This window comes from Syzygium oleosum, unplaced genomic scaffold (genome assembly GCF_021117445.2).
Source record: "Syzygium oleosum isolate NSW1041296 unplaced genomic scaffold, Sole_v2.1 Sole_v2.07, whole genome shotgun sequence".
Lineage (NCBI taxonomy): Eukaryota > Viridiplantae > Streptophyta > Magnoliopsida > Myrtales > Myrtaceae > Syzygium > Syzygium oleosum.
In genome coordinates, this window is record NW_026607491.1 from 8,271,577 (window position 1) to 8,288,551 (window position 16,975).

The window sequence follows — 16,975 nt, forward strand, 5'->3', positions numbered from 1 at the left end:
CGTGATCCCATGGCTGCTCAAATGCATCAGAACTTCATATTATCTACTCTTTGTTATATGTGCTAGAGCAGTCAACGCTGCAGTTGGAAATCCTCACTTCTCTCTCTCTCTCTCTCTCTCTCGTCTTTCAACTTCAAGATCTCAGCTTCCAGTTTACCGAATTCCTGCATTCAGCCCGGGATAATCCCGTGGTGGGCCGAATCATAGGAGCAAACAGATGATCTTTCGCACATCAAACAAGAAGAAAAGTTTAGGCAAAATTACCTCCCACGTCACTATTCTCTGCTTCTCTTCTTGGATCCTCGCACACTCTTCTTTCAACTTCGTGTTTTCTTCCGCTAAACAAGCCTTTTTTTTTTTTTTATCAATATAGAATAAGCCAGATGAGACACTTGGTCCAATAAGTAATCCCCTCCAATTGACAAAGAAAACTAGAATAGTTGATCTACAAACTGCAATCAAACGTCAGAGATAAAAAGTTTTACCAACGGACAAAAATTCGTCTTATTAGCTCGATCGTGAGAGGATGTTGACAAACAGTCTTTTCTAACGACGGCTACTTGCTCATCGTTAACTGGCACAAATTTTTTGTTTTGTTTTGTTTTGTTTAGTAGCAAACGGTCTACTGGTATATATTGTTCTTGCTTACAGCTACTGGAATTCACAATCAAGATAAGTGCCAAGTGCCATTTTCTAAAGAGATTTGTTTTCGTTGGTTTCAAAAAAAATTAATGATTAGAAAACATTTGCCATAATTTCATCACTGCGTTGATTTGCATTTTATATAGAAAGCCACCAAAACTCCAAATTATGCTCACTGTGACACATTTATCTTAATTTTTTTTTTGTGACTCCAAAAACCTCAAATTTATAAAGACATATTTACCCAAAACTTGTATTCATGTGATACATTTACCCCAAACTTTTTTTTGTGACACAAAACCCCAGACTTGCATTGTTGTGGTATATTTACCTCAAACTTATATTTTATAATACTAAAAATCCTAAACTTAGCCTCGTGCCACACATTTATCTTCTGTCAAGATTTTTTTTTCGTTTTTCTTTTTTTCCTTCCTCTTTTATCTCCACCCCACCCTCACCGCCGCTGCTGTTCTTACCACCACCATCCTCACTGTTGCAAAACTAAGGAAGAAAACGAAGGAGTAGTTAAAAAAAGAAAATGAGAAAAGAAAAAGATAAAATGAGTTGACATTTTCAGCACCGTTTGCTTTCCGTTATTAATGTTGGCAGGCACATAAGAGTTTTAGCAGTGTTCGTTAACGGAATTTTGATAGAGAGTAATTGTGTCACAAGGGTACAAGTTGGGATAAATGTGTTACGCAAATACAAGTTTGGGGTTTTTGGTGTTATGGAAAAAAGTTTGGGATAAATATATCACATACGTATAAGTTTGAGGTTTATAATATCATAAAAAAAATTTAGAGTAAATGTGTCACTCTGAATATAGTTTAAGGTTTTTATGACTTTTTCCCTTTTATATAAAGAAAACAAGGCAAAATGCCTTATCTACCGAATTCATTTTTAGAGGATTTGTAAAGTAGGTCCAAGAGATTATAATCCGAAAGAAATTATGCCAAAAGTCCAATTCCATCGCGGACTATCCGTCTGACGCTCGAGAGGAGAAATTGATCCTGTTAAAATATGTTTGTTCTTCAACTTTACCGATTGATAATCATATCCCATGAAACTAGATATGACGTATTCGAAAACTGAAATGAATGTAGGAAGAAAAATACACGTACTGGACTAAAGTTTCACAGAAATTTCCTATGCCTCGTAGAAAGACTTTCATCACTGACAAGCTGAAGCAATCATTGAACAAGGCACAAAGTCGAAGAATTGGTGATAGATTTGGCTTTGTCAATTGTCTGAGTTAATTTTCTAGACTCTCTATACATATAATGCTCGGAAAGCACGAGGAAAACACCATTGGCGTCTTGAAGATAGTGGGACCACGGTTGCTTTGGAGAAATTTAACTTGCCATAAAATAATTAAGCTCGAAAGTCGCTTTAGGGATAGAGACGAGTTCGATTTTAAAACTCCTTTCTCTACCGATAAAAAATTGCCGAAACTGTAGTCCTCTTTTCGCTTTATGTACTAGGACAAACACCAACAACATCCTTTAGCTTTCACCCATCGAGCAATCACTTAAATAACTCTTCTTTTGAAAATACCAAGTAAATACCCAAATTTTACTTTTGGAGATCATTTTGTACCATTACATCTATTAATTATCCTTGTGTCCCTACTTACAAGAATGTTGTTTCTTTCCAAAAAAGCCCATCCCCAAAATCCCATGCATTTACATCCACATAAAAGCACTCGAAATCAATTAAAAACTGAGAGATATAAATATAAGCAATATGCTAAAATGAGTTTGTAAGGAGAGAAAATTTGTATTTTAAATGTGGGGTTCTGCTTAAAGGTATCTGAGTGGATGATATTTGCAAAAATTGAGGTATGTAGATGGTCATTGGGTCAAAAGAGAAGTATATATTTGATATTTCTCCAATATACTACCGGTAAAAGACCAGAAAAAACTTTGGGGAAAGTGGAAGCATCATTTGGTGAATAAAATATTGGTAAGTGGACGTTCACCTGGACGGATTATTTGGAATAAGTGGGGCTTCAAGGCCATCTCTAGGAGCCAAATTGGAATAAAGCGACATGAAGAAAGTGACTGAAGAGAATTTTTTTTTCTTGAAGGGAGGAAAGGACATTGAAAGTAGATCTTACACTTTAAATATGCATCCAAGCTTTTATCTATGTACACCTGTTTATTTTCAGATCACCATTAAATGAATGGTAAGCTATGTGATATACTATAGTATTATGCATTTCAGTAGTACCCGCTACAGTACTCTATAGTAACTTGTAAATTGTCTCTGCAATGGAAGGAATTCAACAAAGGAAGATGCATGCAAGTCTTTGAGATAGAAAAAGGAGAGAAAAATGGAAAGGTAATTCCTGTTTGGTGAGTGTTTAGGATTTTCTTGTCCCGTAGAATCCCTAGGAGACATCTCGTCTCTTCATATGTGTTCTTATGCGACTACTGTAATTAGGGTTTCGGATGGTGAGGGTTTGTTCTTGATTCTCACCTGTAATTTTTCATGATCACATAGTGAAACAACTCCTTTGCCCAGGGATAGTTAAATTGTCAAATTACCTAAGTACGTTGTTGGTTTTTGCTTTATTACTTGTTTGAATTTTCGATGTCTTAACTTTTTTGCAATTGCATGCAGGAGCTGAACAAACAATTCTATATATAGGGAGCATATTACCTATATAAGAACACCTTTTTTTTTTGTCGAAATATAAGAACACTTAGCAGTACAGCAAAATCTAAAAGAAAAAGGCTCATAAAATCGAAAGTAGACATACTGGATCTTGATCAAGATGTTTTATTATTCTCTTGTATAAGCACATAATTTGAGGACATTACCCTTTTTCCATCGGGAGTTTTATTGTTTCCATGGATGAGATCCATACAAAAAATGGATTTTTTTCTAAGGACTGTGCTAAAACCAATTGAGTTGTTCCCATTCCCATATAGGTTCTTCTATTACCATGCTTGTTCTCTCTCTGTCACTGGAAATTCCAGCATTACTTTCTATCTCTGGCCATGATGAGAATGCCGATCCGCCACTGGTGCCACCACCATGTCCACCTGGTGTTGTTTCTCCAGCCACCAACTTCAGTGGCCGACGATCAAATGCTCGAGAGCTCCCGGACACAATGTATACTCGGCACAACGCACATTCATGCCTCAACTACAATGTTGCAAGGGGAAAAACATATAAACAAATTTGTTGCACCCCAAGGAAAAATGATAAGATGAATGTTTTCTGATACACTAGTACATAGCACTGGCAAGCTAAGCTAATTGCCTCATCTTTTTAATTTACTGGCGCTAATTCTTAATAAGGGCTATAGTTCGAAAGCTTGTCCTATCAAACCTCTAATATGCGGGTTATAAATACGAACATCACTCGCCTGCAAACTTAATTATGAATAAATCTAGTGACGTCCATGAGTGTAGCTTACTGGCCAGAATACTGGTTCCTCCAACCAAGGATGAAGAAAAATGTGACTCATCTAATAAAGTCCAAAGTTCAATTGCACTGGCTAAAAGAAGAGATGAGTGTATGGATGTTTACACTTTACAGTTTACTTTTTTATGTCAAAAATATATAAAGTCATTAATCGATCAAGTAAAAAATGCTTGGGTAAATAATGATTTCCACCGCCTGATATCGCTCACCAAAGTTCAAGACTGATCATGCGATGAACAAATATGAAGAGCAAATTCAATTAGGTCAAGCACGCGCTTACCCTAAACTTGGGCATACTAGAACTTGCAAAATTGGAATTGGGAGGTGAGATTGTTTCTGTGACTCTGTACTCGTTCAATTTCCATTTGGTTTTTGTTCCTGTTGGAGCTTTTCCCACGTAGAAGACCATGGACTTCTTCATCCCAATCACTTTGTTGTCCGACGAGTAGACGTAACCAGGCGATCCGGTCGCCTTCCAGTAACCCACCGCCGTGCTTCTGCTCGGTCTCCCTCCTCTGGCTTCTCTCTCCTGCATCGGAGCGAAGAAGAACCACTGCTCTTTTTCTTCTCGGCACAGCTCTCCAGAAAGTTCTGCAGCAACAAAACACCACAAGAGAAAGCAAAAACTTAACGGACAATTCGCGGCAAGTTTGCACATCCATCAGAACCCGCGATTCCACTTCAGTGACAATGAACGAGAAACATCGAGAAACAAAGAAATGCATGCATGATTTCTTGTTCTTTTACCAGGGAGATTCCATGGCTCGGTGGCGTAAATGTCAAGGACTGGAATGATCCGGCGGAGCCGGTCTTGTAGCGAGCCCTCGAGCTGGTTGCGCAAATAGAAAGAGATGATCTCTTCCTCGGTTGGATGGAACCTGAAGCCTGTCGGATAATCCTTTATCATATTTCTCTTTTACTAAATCCTAGGTTTCTGAAGTGGGGGTGTGCTTGTATGTATTTTACTTGACAACAGAATTGGTAGCTTGTGTTTTCTAGAACATAATAGATCTGGACTGGGCCTATTTATAGAAGTGGAGCACTTGGTCCCTAAAAGAGGAAAAAAAATTGACGTGTGCAATGAGTCATTAAGGAGGATCGATAAAAAAAATATTAAGTACATTTCCTTCTAGTCTATTAAGGTCCCTTAAGTGACTTTCTTTTTTAGTTTTTCACCTTTTTATATTCGAGAGGTGCTTTATTCGGTAATAAACGCGTGTATGGAACCTTTAAAATATTATTCATATGAGCTTTTGTAGTTGTTAGCCAGATTTCGTCTCCTTCTGTTTTATAGAAAATGAACTTTTACCGAAAAATATTGTCAAAGAAAATTATCTTGAAATAAATGCTTAAGTTTGTTGTATTTGGTTGTCTTTTGTAGATGAGATAGAACTTACATTCTAATCTTTGTTATAGAAAACTCTGAAACAAATTTTTGGAAAAACTGACCTCGAGTAAAGCCCTGGGGATCCAGGTCTAGATGTTAAGGTCTAGGGTTGGGGAGGTTAAGTTGTATTCTGCAAAATGATTTCTGGCTTTCTAAAGAGCAAGTCATTTTGAATTTAATACAAAGTTGATTATGAAAAAACTTTCCGCCGTCTTATTTTCTAAGAGAATGAAATGCCAAGGAAAATGAGGAAAATATTTTTTAACCGGGGATTATTTCACAAAACAAATTGAGAGTACTCATGTCGAAAACTTCTTCACAAAAGTAAATAGATGGCATTTTGCTTAGAGAGGCCCTAATCAAACTGCGAATCAAGATTGAAATGGGATCACCACCGACATTCCATAGGAAGAGACTCAAAACTCAACATGTCCAATACCTGATGATTTCTACCTGATCATCTAGAAATGTCAATTAAGGGTACTTTCCAATGTCGGTCAGCATATTATATCTCCTCCTTCGCACATCACGTAGTCTTTTTTTATCAGAAACACTCACACGGCAAAGAAAAAGAGCAACTAATAGACAGCAAGACAGAGAAAGACCACGGTAATATTCTTCGTCTCCGATCACGTCTGCACTGTTCCGCCAGCTAGCTTCTAAACCCTAATTTTCCGTGCAGTAATCTCAGTACATTTTGTCAGTTTCTGTGGTCGGCTCATCTATTTACATGTTCCCACTCGTAAAAACTATATCCTATGATCTTCGAAAAAGGCTAAGATGTGACCAGTCGCTATATTATAAGCGGTTTTGGCTGGAGGATAGAGATAGAAGTAGCGTTAAAAGAGCACTTCAATTAGATTTTGTCAGCCAGTCTTTGCGCCTGGGGGCTTTTATTTAACTTGGCAATATTAAATTAGCACTGAATCTGAAAGAATTTTTTGGTCAAAGTTTTTTTTCTTCTTTTGATCATTTTAAACTATTTCATCGACAGACTCAATTGTATGGCAATATTAAATTAGCACCGTATCTGGAAGAATATTTAGGTCAAAGATTTTTTCTTCTTCTTTAGATCATTTGAAACTATTTCAACAACATACTCAATTTTAAGATTTTGTTTGTTTCACGAAAAATGGATGACCTAAAAAAATATTTTCCTAAAAATAATCGCTTGAGATAATTAATCAATGAAAAATATTTTCATTATCGATAACTATTTATATCTAAATATTTTTGTGGATGATGACAATACTTTTCGTTCATTCATTTTTGTAAACAATATAAACGATTATTTTTAGGAAAATATTTTTTAAATAATTTATTTTATGCAAAACAAACAGAGCATCTTGTAAGAAGATTCTTCATGCTATCCTATGTGATCTATTCAATTAGGACCACATTTTTTCTATTTTTTTTTAGACTTGTGTGGGTTTTAGGTTACAAAAAATAAATTTTGAGGAGTGGACCGTCCTAGTTTTTCATTTCAAAGAAAAAAGAATTTTCTTTCCCGTAATTGTAGATTTTTAAAAGAGTTCGTACGTTAACTTAGTAAACTGTTGGTAAAAAAAATTATCGATCACTTGATTTTTTTCAGTGACTTGTCGGTAATTTACAAAAACTTTAATGAAATTACAAACACCTTTTATATAGTTTGCAAATTACTAACTTTTCTTTATACTGACTTTTATTTGTCTTTCTTACCCACTTTTCAATTTTACTAACTCTCATATGAATTTATTGATCTTTATTTCTGATGCAGCCCGGCTTCAAGATCAACTCGTTCAGCCAAGAAGATCGGCTCGTATTCAAGATAAACAAATCGACAAGAGTCTTACCGATAAGATCGATAAGAGAAAAGCCTCATCTTTGACTTTGTCATTTTATTGACAAGAGTTTTACCGATAAGATCGATAAGAGAAAAGCCTCATCTTTGACTTTGTTATTTTCCATGCATCGAAACTTGCATCAAAACTCCTCCAGACAACCACTGACTTTGTCATTTTCCATGTATCGAAGCTTGCATTGCATCAAGACTCCTCGAGACGGCCACTAGCATTGGAAATATTATACATTTAATAGTAGTTCCTAGTTTCTAAGTGCTTCTAATTTCTATGTACTTTAATAGCTTATGGTTTCTAGGTTTAGTCTTTTGCTCTTCTTCTGTTTTTGTATAAAAGGGCCTCAAGTCCATGTAAAAAAAAGGACAGACTAATTTTGATTAATGAAATTTGCCTAGTGCAATTCCCTTGAATCTCGAAGAGTTCAAACCCCTTGAAAACCTAGAAGAGTTTTCACTCCATCCTTGAAGAGTCGGAGCTTTTCAAGTCTGCATCCTTGAAGAATTGCAGCCATCAATCTAGAAGAATTGATGCCCTTTCAACTTCCTTTGAGGCCTAGAAGAACATCCTCGAAGTTCCTTTCGTTTCCTGCATTCTGACCAGTCACGACCGTCCATTTCCTTCTGAATTCGACAACTCCACAGTACTTATTTGAGATAGCTCAAAACACGAAAGTTGTAGATCCAGGAGTCCTTATTCTTTTGGATTTGGAATCAGGTCATTCTGATTTGATTCGACAGAGTCATGCCCATTTTCCCAAACTAGCGCAGAACTGAAATTTCTGCTCGATTTTGCGACGAAGTTTCCGTGTGTGCTAATCACTCTCTTGATCCTATTGTTCGAGTAGTCGACCGTGGCCTACGTCAATTTCAGTGACTTACCACCTTTTTTCCCATTGAAGTACCAACTTACTTTGGGGCGTCAATTCTCATTAGAGTTATTTATAAATAATTTATTTGGTTCCTTATTTTGATTGACTTTTATTCTGGTTTACCAACATTCTTTCTTACAAACGTCTTAAATTTATCGTTCTTATATGAATTTACCGACCTATATTTGTGTTACCAACTTTTTTGCATTAGGTTATAAAGTAGTTTTTATTTATCAACTCTCATTTGAGTTACTTACCAAAACGTTTCTTTTATTTCATTTATATAATTTTATCAACTATTTTTTTGAATTGTCATTTTTATTTTCCGTACTTACCAACATGTTAAATTTACCAACTAATATTATAAATTACTATAGTTAACTATAGCGATTATCAACTAGTTTTTTATTTCCATCTTATCTTAGTTAGTTATTGACGTTTATTTTATCTAAAAATATCCTTATCTTTTACAAAATGTTATGTACCTTTCTTACTAACCCCTTAAATTTACCAACAGTTGTATAAAATTGCCCATCATTATTAGAAATTTATCAATTTGATTTGAGCTAATTACAAACAACTTTTATTTGAAACTTACCAATGTTTCTATTGAATTACCACTTTCATTTGTCGTACTTACTAACTTAAACTCACCAACTCTTTTTAGAAATCACCAAGCTCATCTAGAGTGATTATCGAGTTTTCATTACCAGCTAATTTTGTGTTCTGAGTTAGTTACCATTACTTATTTGTAAACACTAAGAAAAGTAGGTAATTAAAAGAACAAGTAAGCTTAGTAAGTAACTTGATTGAGACTTGGTAATCCAAAACTAGTTGGTGACTTGATCAGACAAAAGTTGATAAGTGGCTCTAATTAATATTGATAATTTTGAAAAAGTTGGCAAATTTAAGGTGTTGTTGAAAAATGTAATTAAAAGTTTGTATATATAATAAAAGTTGGAAAATAAAAAAACCCAAATAAATGTCGATAAATAACTCAAATGAGAGTTACTGACCAAATACTATGTAGTAATTTACTCCAAGAAAAGTTGATAAGTTACGTTAATTTGGGTGGTAGGAGTTAGTAAATGTAAGGGCTCGTTAAGCAATGCAAATGAAAGTTGATGAATAAGAAAAATAATTAAGCGTGTTAAATAACTCAAATGAGAATTGATAATTCAAAACTAGTTGCTAATTAAATTTGACAAGTTGGTAATATATTCTAATTTAGGTTGGTAATTTCATATAAGAGCTAGAAAAATTCGAAACATTAGTATGTTATGCAAATAAAAATGGTGGTAACTTGTAAACTATAAAGAAGTTAGATTTTCTATAAAGGTGTTGGTAAGATCTCAACAGGTTATCTAGAAAATTGTCACTTGTTATTTCTTTTACCAATGTTTTTTTACTCTTACCAACATTCATTGAAATGAAAAAATATGAATTTTTTTTTGGGTATAAAATGTCAGTATTATAGAGCAAATGAAGTATAGTAGCTTAGGGATATCCCCCAGCATTACAAATGGTGCTAATAGTTCGAGAAGATGGAGGTAGGAAGTTTCCACATGGTAGCCAATACAACATTTGTCTGAGAAGGTCTAATGTTTTGGTAGAGTGAAGCTCTACCTCTTACATTTTTACGCATGTTGGCCAAAACAATATGGATATCAGTTGACTTGTTTTGAAACCGTTTTCGGTTGCGCTCCATCCATATGCCATAAATGGTTGCTAGAAAGGATATCTTAAGGAGTCTAGCCGCCAAATCTTTGCCCTTTGTTGCCCTAATCATCCATTGAAGTTCCTCATTTCATCCTCCCAAAGGACGCCTAATCCCCTGCTGTGCAAGGATACTGCGCCATAAGCTGCCTGTCCACTCACACTGGAAGAATAAATGTGTTCTGTCTTCTATACTGGCCCTACAGAAGTTATACTGGATATCAATTGAGGTCTTCCATTGGACGACGATTTCTGCCGTCGGTAGTCTGTTTCTGCAAACGAGCTAGCCAATAAAATTGTGTTTGCTAATACCGCTGGTCCAAATTAGGTCATACCACTCCACAACCGGTCCCGCATGTCTGAGTTCATCATAAATTTCTCGGCAAAAGTACCTTGAGCTATGGATAACCGAGGTTAAAACATGTCGTATTTTAAGGAGACATCGCCAACTCCAAGCCATACTGCCCGTAATGTTGATCTGCATAATTGGAGTGCCTCTGCATTTGGTGTTGTGAACCCATATACTCCAAAGGGAAGAGGATGGACGATTGATGAGCTTCCACAGTATGCGGCATAACAATACTTTGTTCCATAATTTCAGATCGAGCAATCCTAATCCTCCTTTCCTTTTAGGTGAGCAAACTACCTGCCATGCCACATTGTGCGATCCATGATTCGCTGTATTACCTGCCCATAGAAATTGACGGATCCTCTTCTCAACATCGTATATTGTTTGTTTTGGGAGTAAGAACATTTGCATCCCCTAGGTATTATAAAAATAGGAATTTGTGGACACGTAACAAAAGAATTCTAGTGAATTTCAATGTTCTTTTTCATAATTCAGAATTACTTCGTAGAACCAGCCAAAATTATAACTTCTTGATATTTTTTGCTGTGGTTTCATCCCCTAGGTATTATAAAACTAGACAGAGAGAAAGCCGAATAAATTTTTCACAAAGTGGCAATGTCCTAGAACTCCTTAAAGGAAAAAGAAGAAGAAGAAAAGACTTATATGCTCGCCAAAGAATAATTGACATATGTCAAAGTTTAGGTTAAGTAATTTACTTCAAATATATATGTCATCCATTCACAGATGATTATAGAATTTGGTTCTATCGGTCAACTCTGTAGAAATTCTTCTGCTTTTCTATTTCAGCCTTGTTTAGAACAAAAAGTTTCCCTGCCAAGGTTCTGTTTTACGTTGTAAAAGTAAAAGACTTGCATTCCACTTGAAGTTGGGTAAATTCTTACCTTGGAAACAACTTTACTACTTTGTAGGCTAAAGTTGTTAAATTCATCGGCAAGTTACTAATTTCACCTCTAAGTTTTCGCTTGAGTTGTAAATCTATAAAGAAATTTGATGACTGACTATTGCATTTAACATTGGTAAATTGCTAGCTATGCCAGTAAATTAACTAGGAATACTTCACCAACAAGTTGCCAGCTATACCGATTTGCCAGCGAGTATCCAAATTTACTAATCATATAAGAAAATCCCCATGCAGGGAAATTTATCCCCTTTTAGCAAACTGAGTAGTAGAATTGTCCATTAAAATTTTGATACATCACTCCTGTCCAAACTTTTTATCTTATTATTCTCTCGTGGCAATTGCAGCCGTGAAAGAGTTGTTGATGCTTATATAATATGTTTGCAAACTCCTTATAGTTGCAGCAGCTTTTTGAACAACATCCCGCTCAGTTTTGGGGTATATCGTAACTTTTTTTTTGGGTAAGGTGGGTATATCGTAACTTTTTTTTTTGGGTAAGGTGGGTATATCGTAACTTTATAATATATATTATCAAAAAAATAATGGTTCATCCAAATCATGTTTTATGAAAATAAGAGCAATATGGAAAATTTATGATAGAACAAATCAGCGATTGCGACTTATTAAGACATCAACGAAACTTTGACAAAAACATTGGAGCCTCCGCCGCCACCTAAGTTGAGGTTATTAATGAAAACCCTTGGAAAAGTCGGGTTCCAATTTCTTGCCCAACAAATTGAAAGATTTCTCTTTCTTTCCCGTATAAATTGAAGTTAATTTTGTCATGACTTTCTTTTGTGTAGACGGTTGTGAAGTAATCCAAGGTTAGGGATCAGTTGAAATTAGTTTTCTAATAGAAATAAAATATTCTGGCCAACAAATAGGATAACATAAAAAATAGAGTCAATAATTGATTTCTTTAATGAAGAAACATGTCATTATCAAGACCAACTAGTTGTTATTTCCGGGGCTCCTGCCGACATTTGAATCTTAATCGATCCCCGCACGACTTATTGGAATTACTTTGCCTCTTCTGTAGAATTTTCTTTCATATTTGCTAATGAGGAACAATAAAATACTAAATTAAATGCCTTTTGTCATTCCTCGCATATGCCATACATGCTATCTCAATGGAAAGTTTTTATTCATTGTATCCATACCCTTTGTCTAAATTGCACGTGCCAGTACCCCAAACAGATCCGTGAAGTTATTGAAAACTCAATATTAAGTTGTGATCCAAAAATTTTTTATGTCGTGTCCCAATGAGGAAAGCATTTTTAGGATAACCGTGGGATGGAAAAATTGGCATGACTTTAGGAGATAAATCAGGTTTTCCAAGAAGTAAGTACTTTCGTTTGCAAGTAAATATACACAAAAACTGATAGATGAGCAGGCTCAGGTCCAGCCTTCGGCCAGCCACGGCTAATAGACTAGACCTACCCATGAAAGTAAAAATATATAATAAACTTGTGGACTGGACATGTTAGGCTAGAGCCTAGCCCGCCTGGACCCTACAATTATAGCCATATCTATGCTTGCCCAAAGATGCCTTTAGGCACTTATAGCTAGGATTGGGCTTGCGCATGCCCATGGGCCACCAAACCCATGATTGAGTCTGATGGACAAAGCGAGAGGTATTACTCTGATACGAACTCTAAAAATATTTACATCGTAATTATCTTTGCAAGATAGGTTCATCCACGGTGGAGAAACTTTTTCCTAAATTATCACCCAGCACATCATGTCTTGTAATCAACCATGGTTGTTCGATTAACATGCATCAATCGTGACTCACGACGCCAAAAGGTGGTGAAAATGAGCTGTCCATCTTCTTGCATAAAATCGTTTGTTTTATGTGTCTGTCTTCATCGGTAGTCCTTTTCGTTTTTGGCCAGATTCATAGGTGGTCTTTGAATCATCAACTCTTCGCTTTGAATCTCGATGCAGTCGAAGCTTATTAAAATATCCTTCCCTAACGTGGCAAAGACTAGGAAGATGAGGAAATATTACATCGATCCGCTGTCAACATTGCGTGTCCGGGCCTGAAAAAAGTTGCTTAGTATGAATATATGAGATTTGCCTTGGTAATGGTTAAGGATTTTATAGAAAACACATGGATATTGAAAGGAGGTATATACCGCAAGAAGTGTAGATCCTCTACATTTAACATGGCCAATTTATAATTTTTTAAATAATTTTCTTTAATTTTTTTAATTTTTTTCTTTATTTCTCTTCCATGGCTTGTGCCGGCCTAGAAAAGGAAAAAAATTAAAAAAAATTAAAAAACTATTATAAATTTAAAATATATCCATGTTAGTACTAGTCATGCCATGTAGGATGGCTGGCGTTCATGTTAGCAATTTCCAGCCTAAATTAGCAGAATTGACTCAATTGGTACCAATGTGAAAATGTTTGGGATTAAATCAGTCCAATTGAAAGGTTTATAACTGAATTGGTATCAATGTAATACGATTATGACTTTTTTGGTACTTTTCCCTATAATAATATCTTTGCAATTATGTGAAAAATCGAACGCTAGCCCCAATATCTATCTCTCTATACCCATGACTTTGCTCATTGCCACCACATCCGTTAAAGTTGCTGCCGTTGAGCTACCACCGCCTCGCAACGGGCATGGAGGTCATGATCTCTAGTGGCTTGCTTGCTCAGAGGTTGACCTCTAAATGATTTCTGATTTTCCAAAGAAAAATTCATTTTCCTGAATTTAAGTTTTGGTAGGAAAATAGGCCCAATTCCAAAAAAAAAAGCACAAACTTTAGGTCTAATCCCAAATCTGGCTCAAACTTTATTTTGTCTAAAAAAAAATCACCAACTTTCATTCGTGTCCCAAATTTTGCCCCCGTTAACTCTCCATCCACTCTCACCGTCAGTCATCCGACGTGGCATTTCCACATCAGCAATAATATCCACGTCAGCAATAAAGGCACAAATATACCCGTGATCTCTTTTTCATCTCCTACACTTGGTTTTCTCTTTTAGGGTTTTTTTTCTTCTTTCTTCATCTGATATGCGAGCGAGAAGCTTCGATTCATCCAAAGATCTCGTGCGTTCTCGCTCGCGCGCTCATCCTCTCACACGGAGACACTCACTCTCACGCTTGGCCGTTTAGGGACTTGTTTCCGTTTGGAATTTTGAAGATCTCGCACGTGCTCGGTCGCTCAAAGATGTCAATTCATCTAAAGAGCAAGCGAGCAAAATCTCGCGCGCTCTCGGTCGCTTAGAGACATCAATTCGTCTGAAGAGTGAGCGAGTGAAGATCTCGTGCACTCGTTCGCTCATCCTCTCACATGGAGACGCTTACTCTCGCACGTACTCGCGCTCAGTCGCTCGAAGGATCTCGCTTAAGGGTCAAAGCAGATAAAACGTTGAAGGCATTGAACAGAAGGTATTCTTCTTCTTCTTCATCCTCCTATGTATTTGGACATATTAAATTATGATCACTAGGTGCTTGATGGTTTGTCTAGACGTGATTTATCTCACAAAAACTGAAGTCAGTCGATTTATCTCTCAGAATGATGCTGCATTCGAGTGTTTGGAGGAAGCGTTAAATTTAAGTCTTCCCTCCAGTGAGGTGAGATGATTCTCATACGAAAAATAATTAAGTAGCTTTAGTTCCATTGATAGGGCCATTGGATCAATTAACAAGCTGTTTGTAATGTCAGAAGCTAAGTGGGAAGCAAAAGACTGCCTTCAAGCGGGATATTGAAAGTGTGTGTATCTTGTAGTTAAATAGAGATATGTGAAGCCTATTTGTCATAGACTTACTGCATTCATTTTCAAAGAGACTTTGAGTATAGAGAAGGTATTCTTCTTCTTCTTTCTCCTAAGTTATCGGAAGGCATTGAACACAAGGATCAGTTCAGAAGGTTATGTATTTCAAATGTGTTCTCTAGTTATGGGTTGTCAAGTGTTTAGATATTGGGAACTAGAACTTATTTTTTCTTTAGAGTTTTTTTTATCAATAAGCCGTTGTTTTGTGAAACTCTTCTTCCTAATATGAAGTGTGTTATAACTGCTTATTATGTCGTACAATTACTAAAGCTATTGTCTTACTAGGTATTTGATTAGTGTGATGAGTTCGACATTGAACTTCAAATGTCCAATTTTTTATTCTATTTCTGTTTATAGGATTGGGCCGGTTTGGGTTCTAGGTTACCATCGATTTGCTTGTGGAAAATTGAAGTGTTGCAGGTTGAATAAGAAACAATGGTGAGTTCATTCAATTGTTGGCCCTTTGCGTTTAAATATTGTTTTTAGTTTCCAGTGTATGACTTTGTGTGTTTTTCCACAGAATGAAAGTGATAGTGACGATGGTTCATTAGACTTGTGTGATAATGAATTAAATATATTAGATGACGAAGCGATCAAGACAAGAGAGATGAGGAAAGAATTTAGGGAAGCAATAATTCAGGAGGAAGATGATGATGAAGACTTACCTGAAGGTTCCATCGATATAAGAATGGAGGAGGAGGTTGGTGTTGTTCCACACGAAGGTAGGGATGAAGATGAAGATGTAATATCAGATGATGAACCTCTAAGTGGTCCCGATATTGATAATTTTGAAGAAATTAGCAGCACAACTGGATGAATGGTTAACAGGTATGATCCTATGTGTGACCATAACGAGAATGTGTTTAATCTAGGCATGAGGTTTGAATCTCATGAATAGTTCAAGATAGTTGTGCAAATATATGCGGTAATTAATGGATTTGACATTTTTTGGCAAAGGAATCAAAAGAAAAGAATGGAAGCAAAGTGTGGGAATGGTCGTGGTTGGAGGTTGTATGGCAGTTGGGTTCAAGATGAGAAAACTTTTGTAATAAAGAGAGTTGGAAATCCACATAACTACAATAAAAGCCTTACAAATAGGCAAGCTACTTCTACATGGCTTGCTCGTGAGTATATGCCTAAGGTTAGAGCTAGACTCACTTATTCAGCTACCGAAATGCAAACATATGCAAGAGAAAGATTTGCCTTGACCCTTAGTAAAAAAAATGTTATGGAACCATATGGAGAGCTCTTAGTTGTACAAGGGGACCGATAGGGAAGCAATATGATATGCTAAGATCTTATTTGGAGGAGCTCAAGAGAGTTAGCAAGAATGAAATATTTGAGATGAAGGTCAACCAAAGTATTTGAGAGGTTCTATATGGGCTTTGATGAGTTGAAAAGGGGGTTTTTAGCAGGATGTAGGCGTGTTAGAGGCTTGGATCGGTGCTTCCTTAAGACATGATTGAAAGGCATGTTGTTATGTGCCGTTGGACGAGATGGAAACAATCAAATGTTTTCAATAGCTTGGGCAGTTGTGGAAGTTGAGTCCGAGGCATCGTGGACTTGGTTTCTCGCTCGGTTATTTATTGACTTGAATGTGGACATAGGCGAAGGTTGAACTTTTATCAGTGATCAACAAAAGGTAATATATCACATTTGTCTTTATTGGCTATTACACTACACTGATACAATCATTGTTGTGACGTATTTGTTTTTCAGTGGTTGATTTTGGTTGTAGGGACTATGGCTATCTCCACAAGCACAGAGTCGAAATTGTGCAAGACATATATGTGCTAATTGGAAAAAATTACACAAAGGGAATGCTCTGAAGAATCTCTTCTGGAAGGCTGTGAGGTGTACATTTGAAGCTAATTTTGACCTAGTAACGGCAGATTTGAAGATGGAGTGTCCTAAAGGTTATGAAGACTTCATGAGACAAGACCCTAAGCACTTTTGCAGGGCTTTCATTAAGATAGGTACCAAGTGTCATGTGGTTGAAAATAATTTAAGTGAAACCTTTAATGGATAC

At 36.2% G+C, this 16,975-nt stretch overlaps 1 protein-coding gene across 1 annotated transcript; it reads right to left on the bottom strand.

Moving 5' to 3' along the window:
• Positions 1-3,363: 3,363 nt before the first annotated feature.
• LOC115677381 (NAC domain-containing protein 90-like) lies at positions 3,364-5,056 on the bottom strand. Its single transcript, XM_030600541.2, has 3 exons — positions 4,822-5,056; positions 4,355-4,665; positions 3,364-3,792 (listed from the first exon to the last, which is right to left on the bottom strand). Exons 1-3 carry the CDS (start codon positions 4,979-4,981, stop codon positions 3,541-3,543), a joined length of 723 nt encoding a protein of 240 aa, XP_030456401.1. The 5' UTR covers positions 4,982-5,056; the 3' UTR covers positions 3,364-3,540.
• Positions 5,057-16,975: the final 11,919 nt, after the last annotated feature.

Bases quoted from the DNA above. Each gene is read 5' to 3' on its own strand.
- LOC115677381 (XM_030600541.2), bottom strand. From the start codon at position 4,981: ATGATAAAGGATTATCCGACAGGCTTCAGGTTCCATCCAACCGAGGAA. The intron at 4,666-4,821 runs GTAAAAGAACAA...TTGTTGCTGCAG, and splicing joins CGAGCCATGGAATCTCCCTG to AACTTTCTGGAGAGCTGTGC. The intron at 3,793-4,354 runs GTAAGCGCGTGC...GCAACATTGTAG, and splicing joins CTAGTATGCCCAAGTTTAGG to TTGAGGCATGAATGTGCGTT.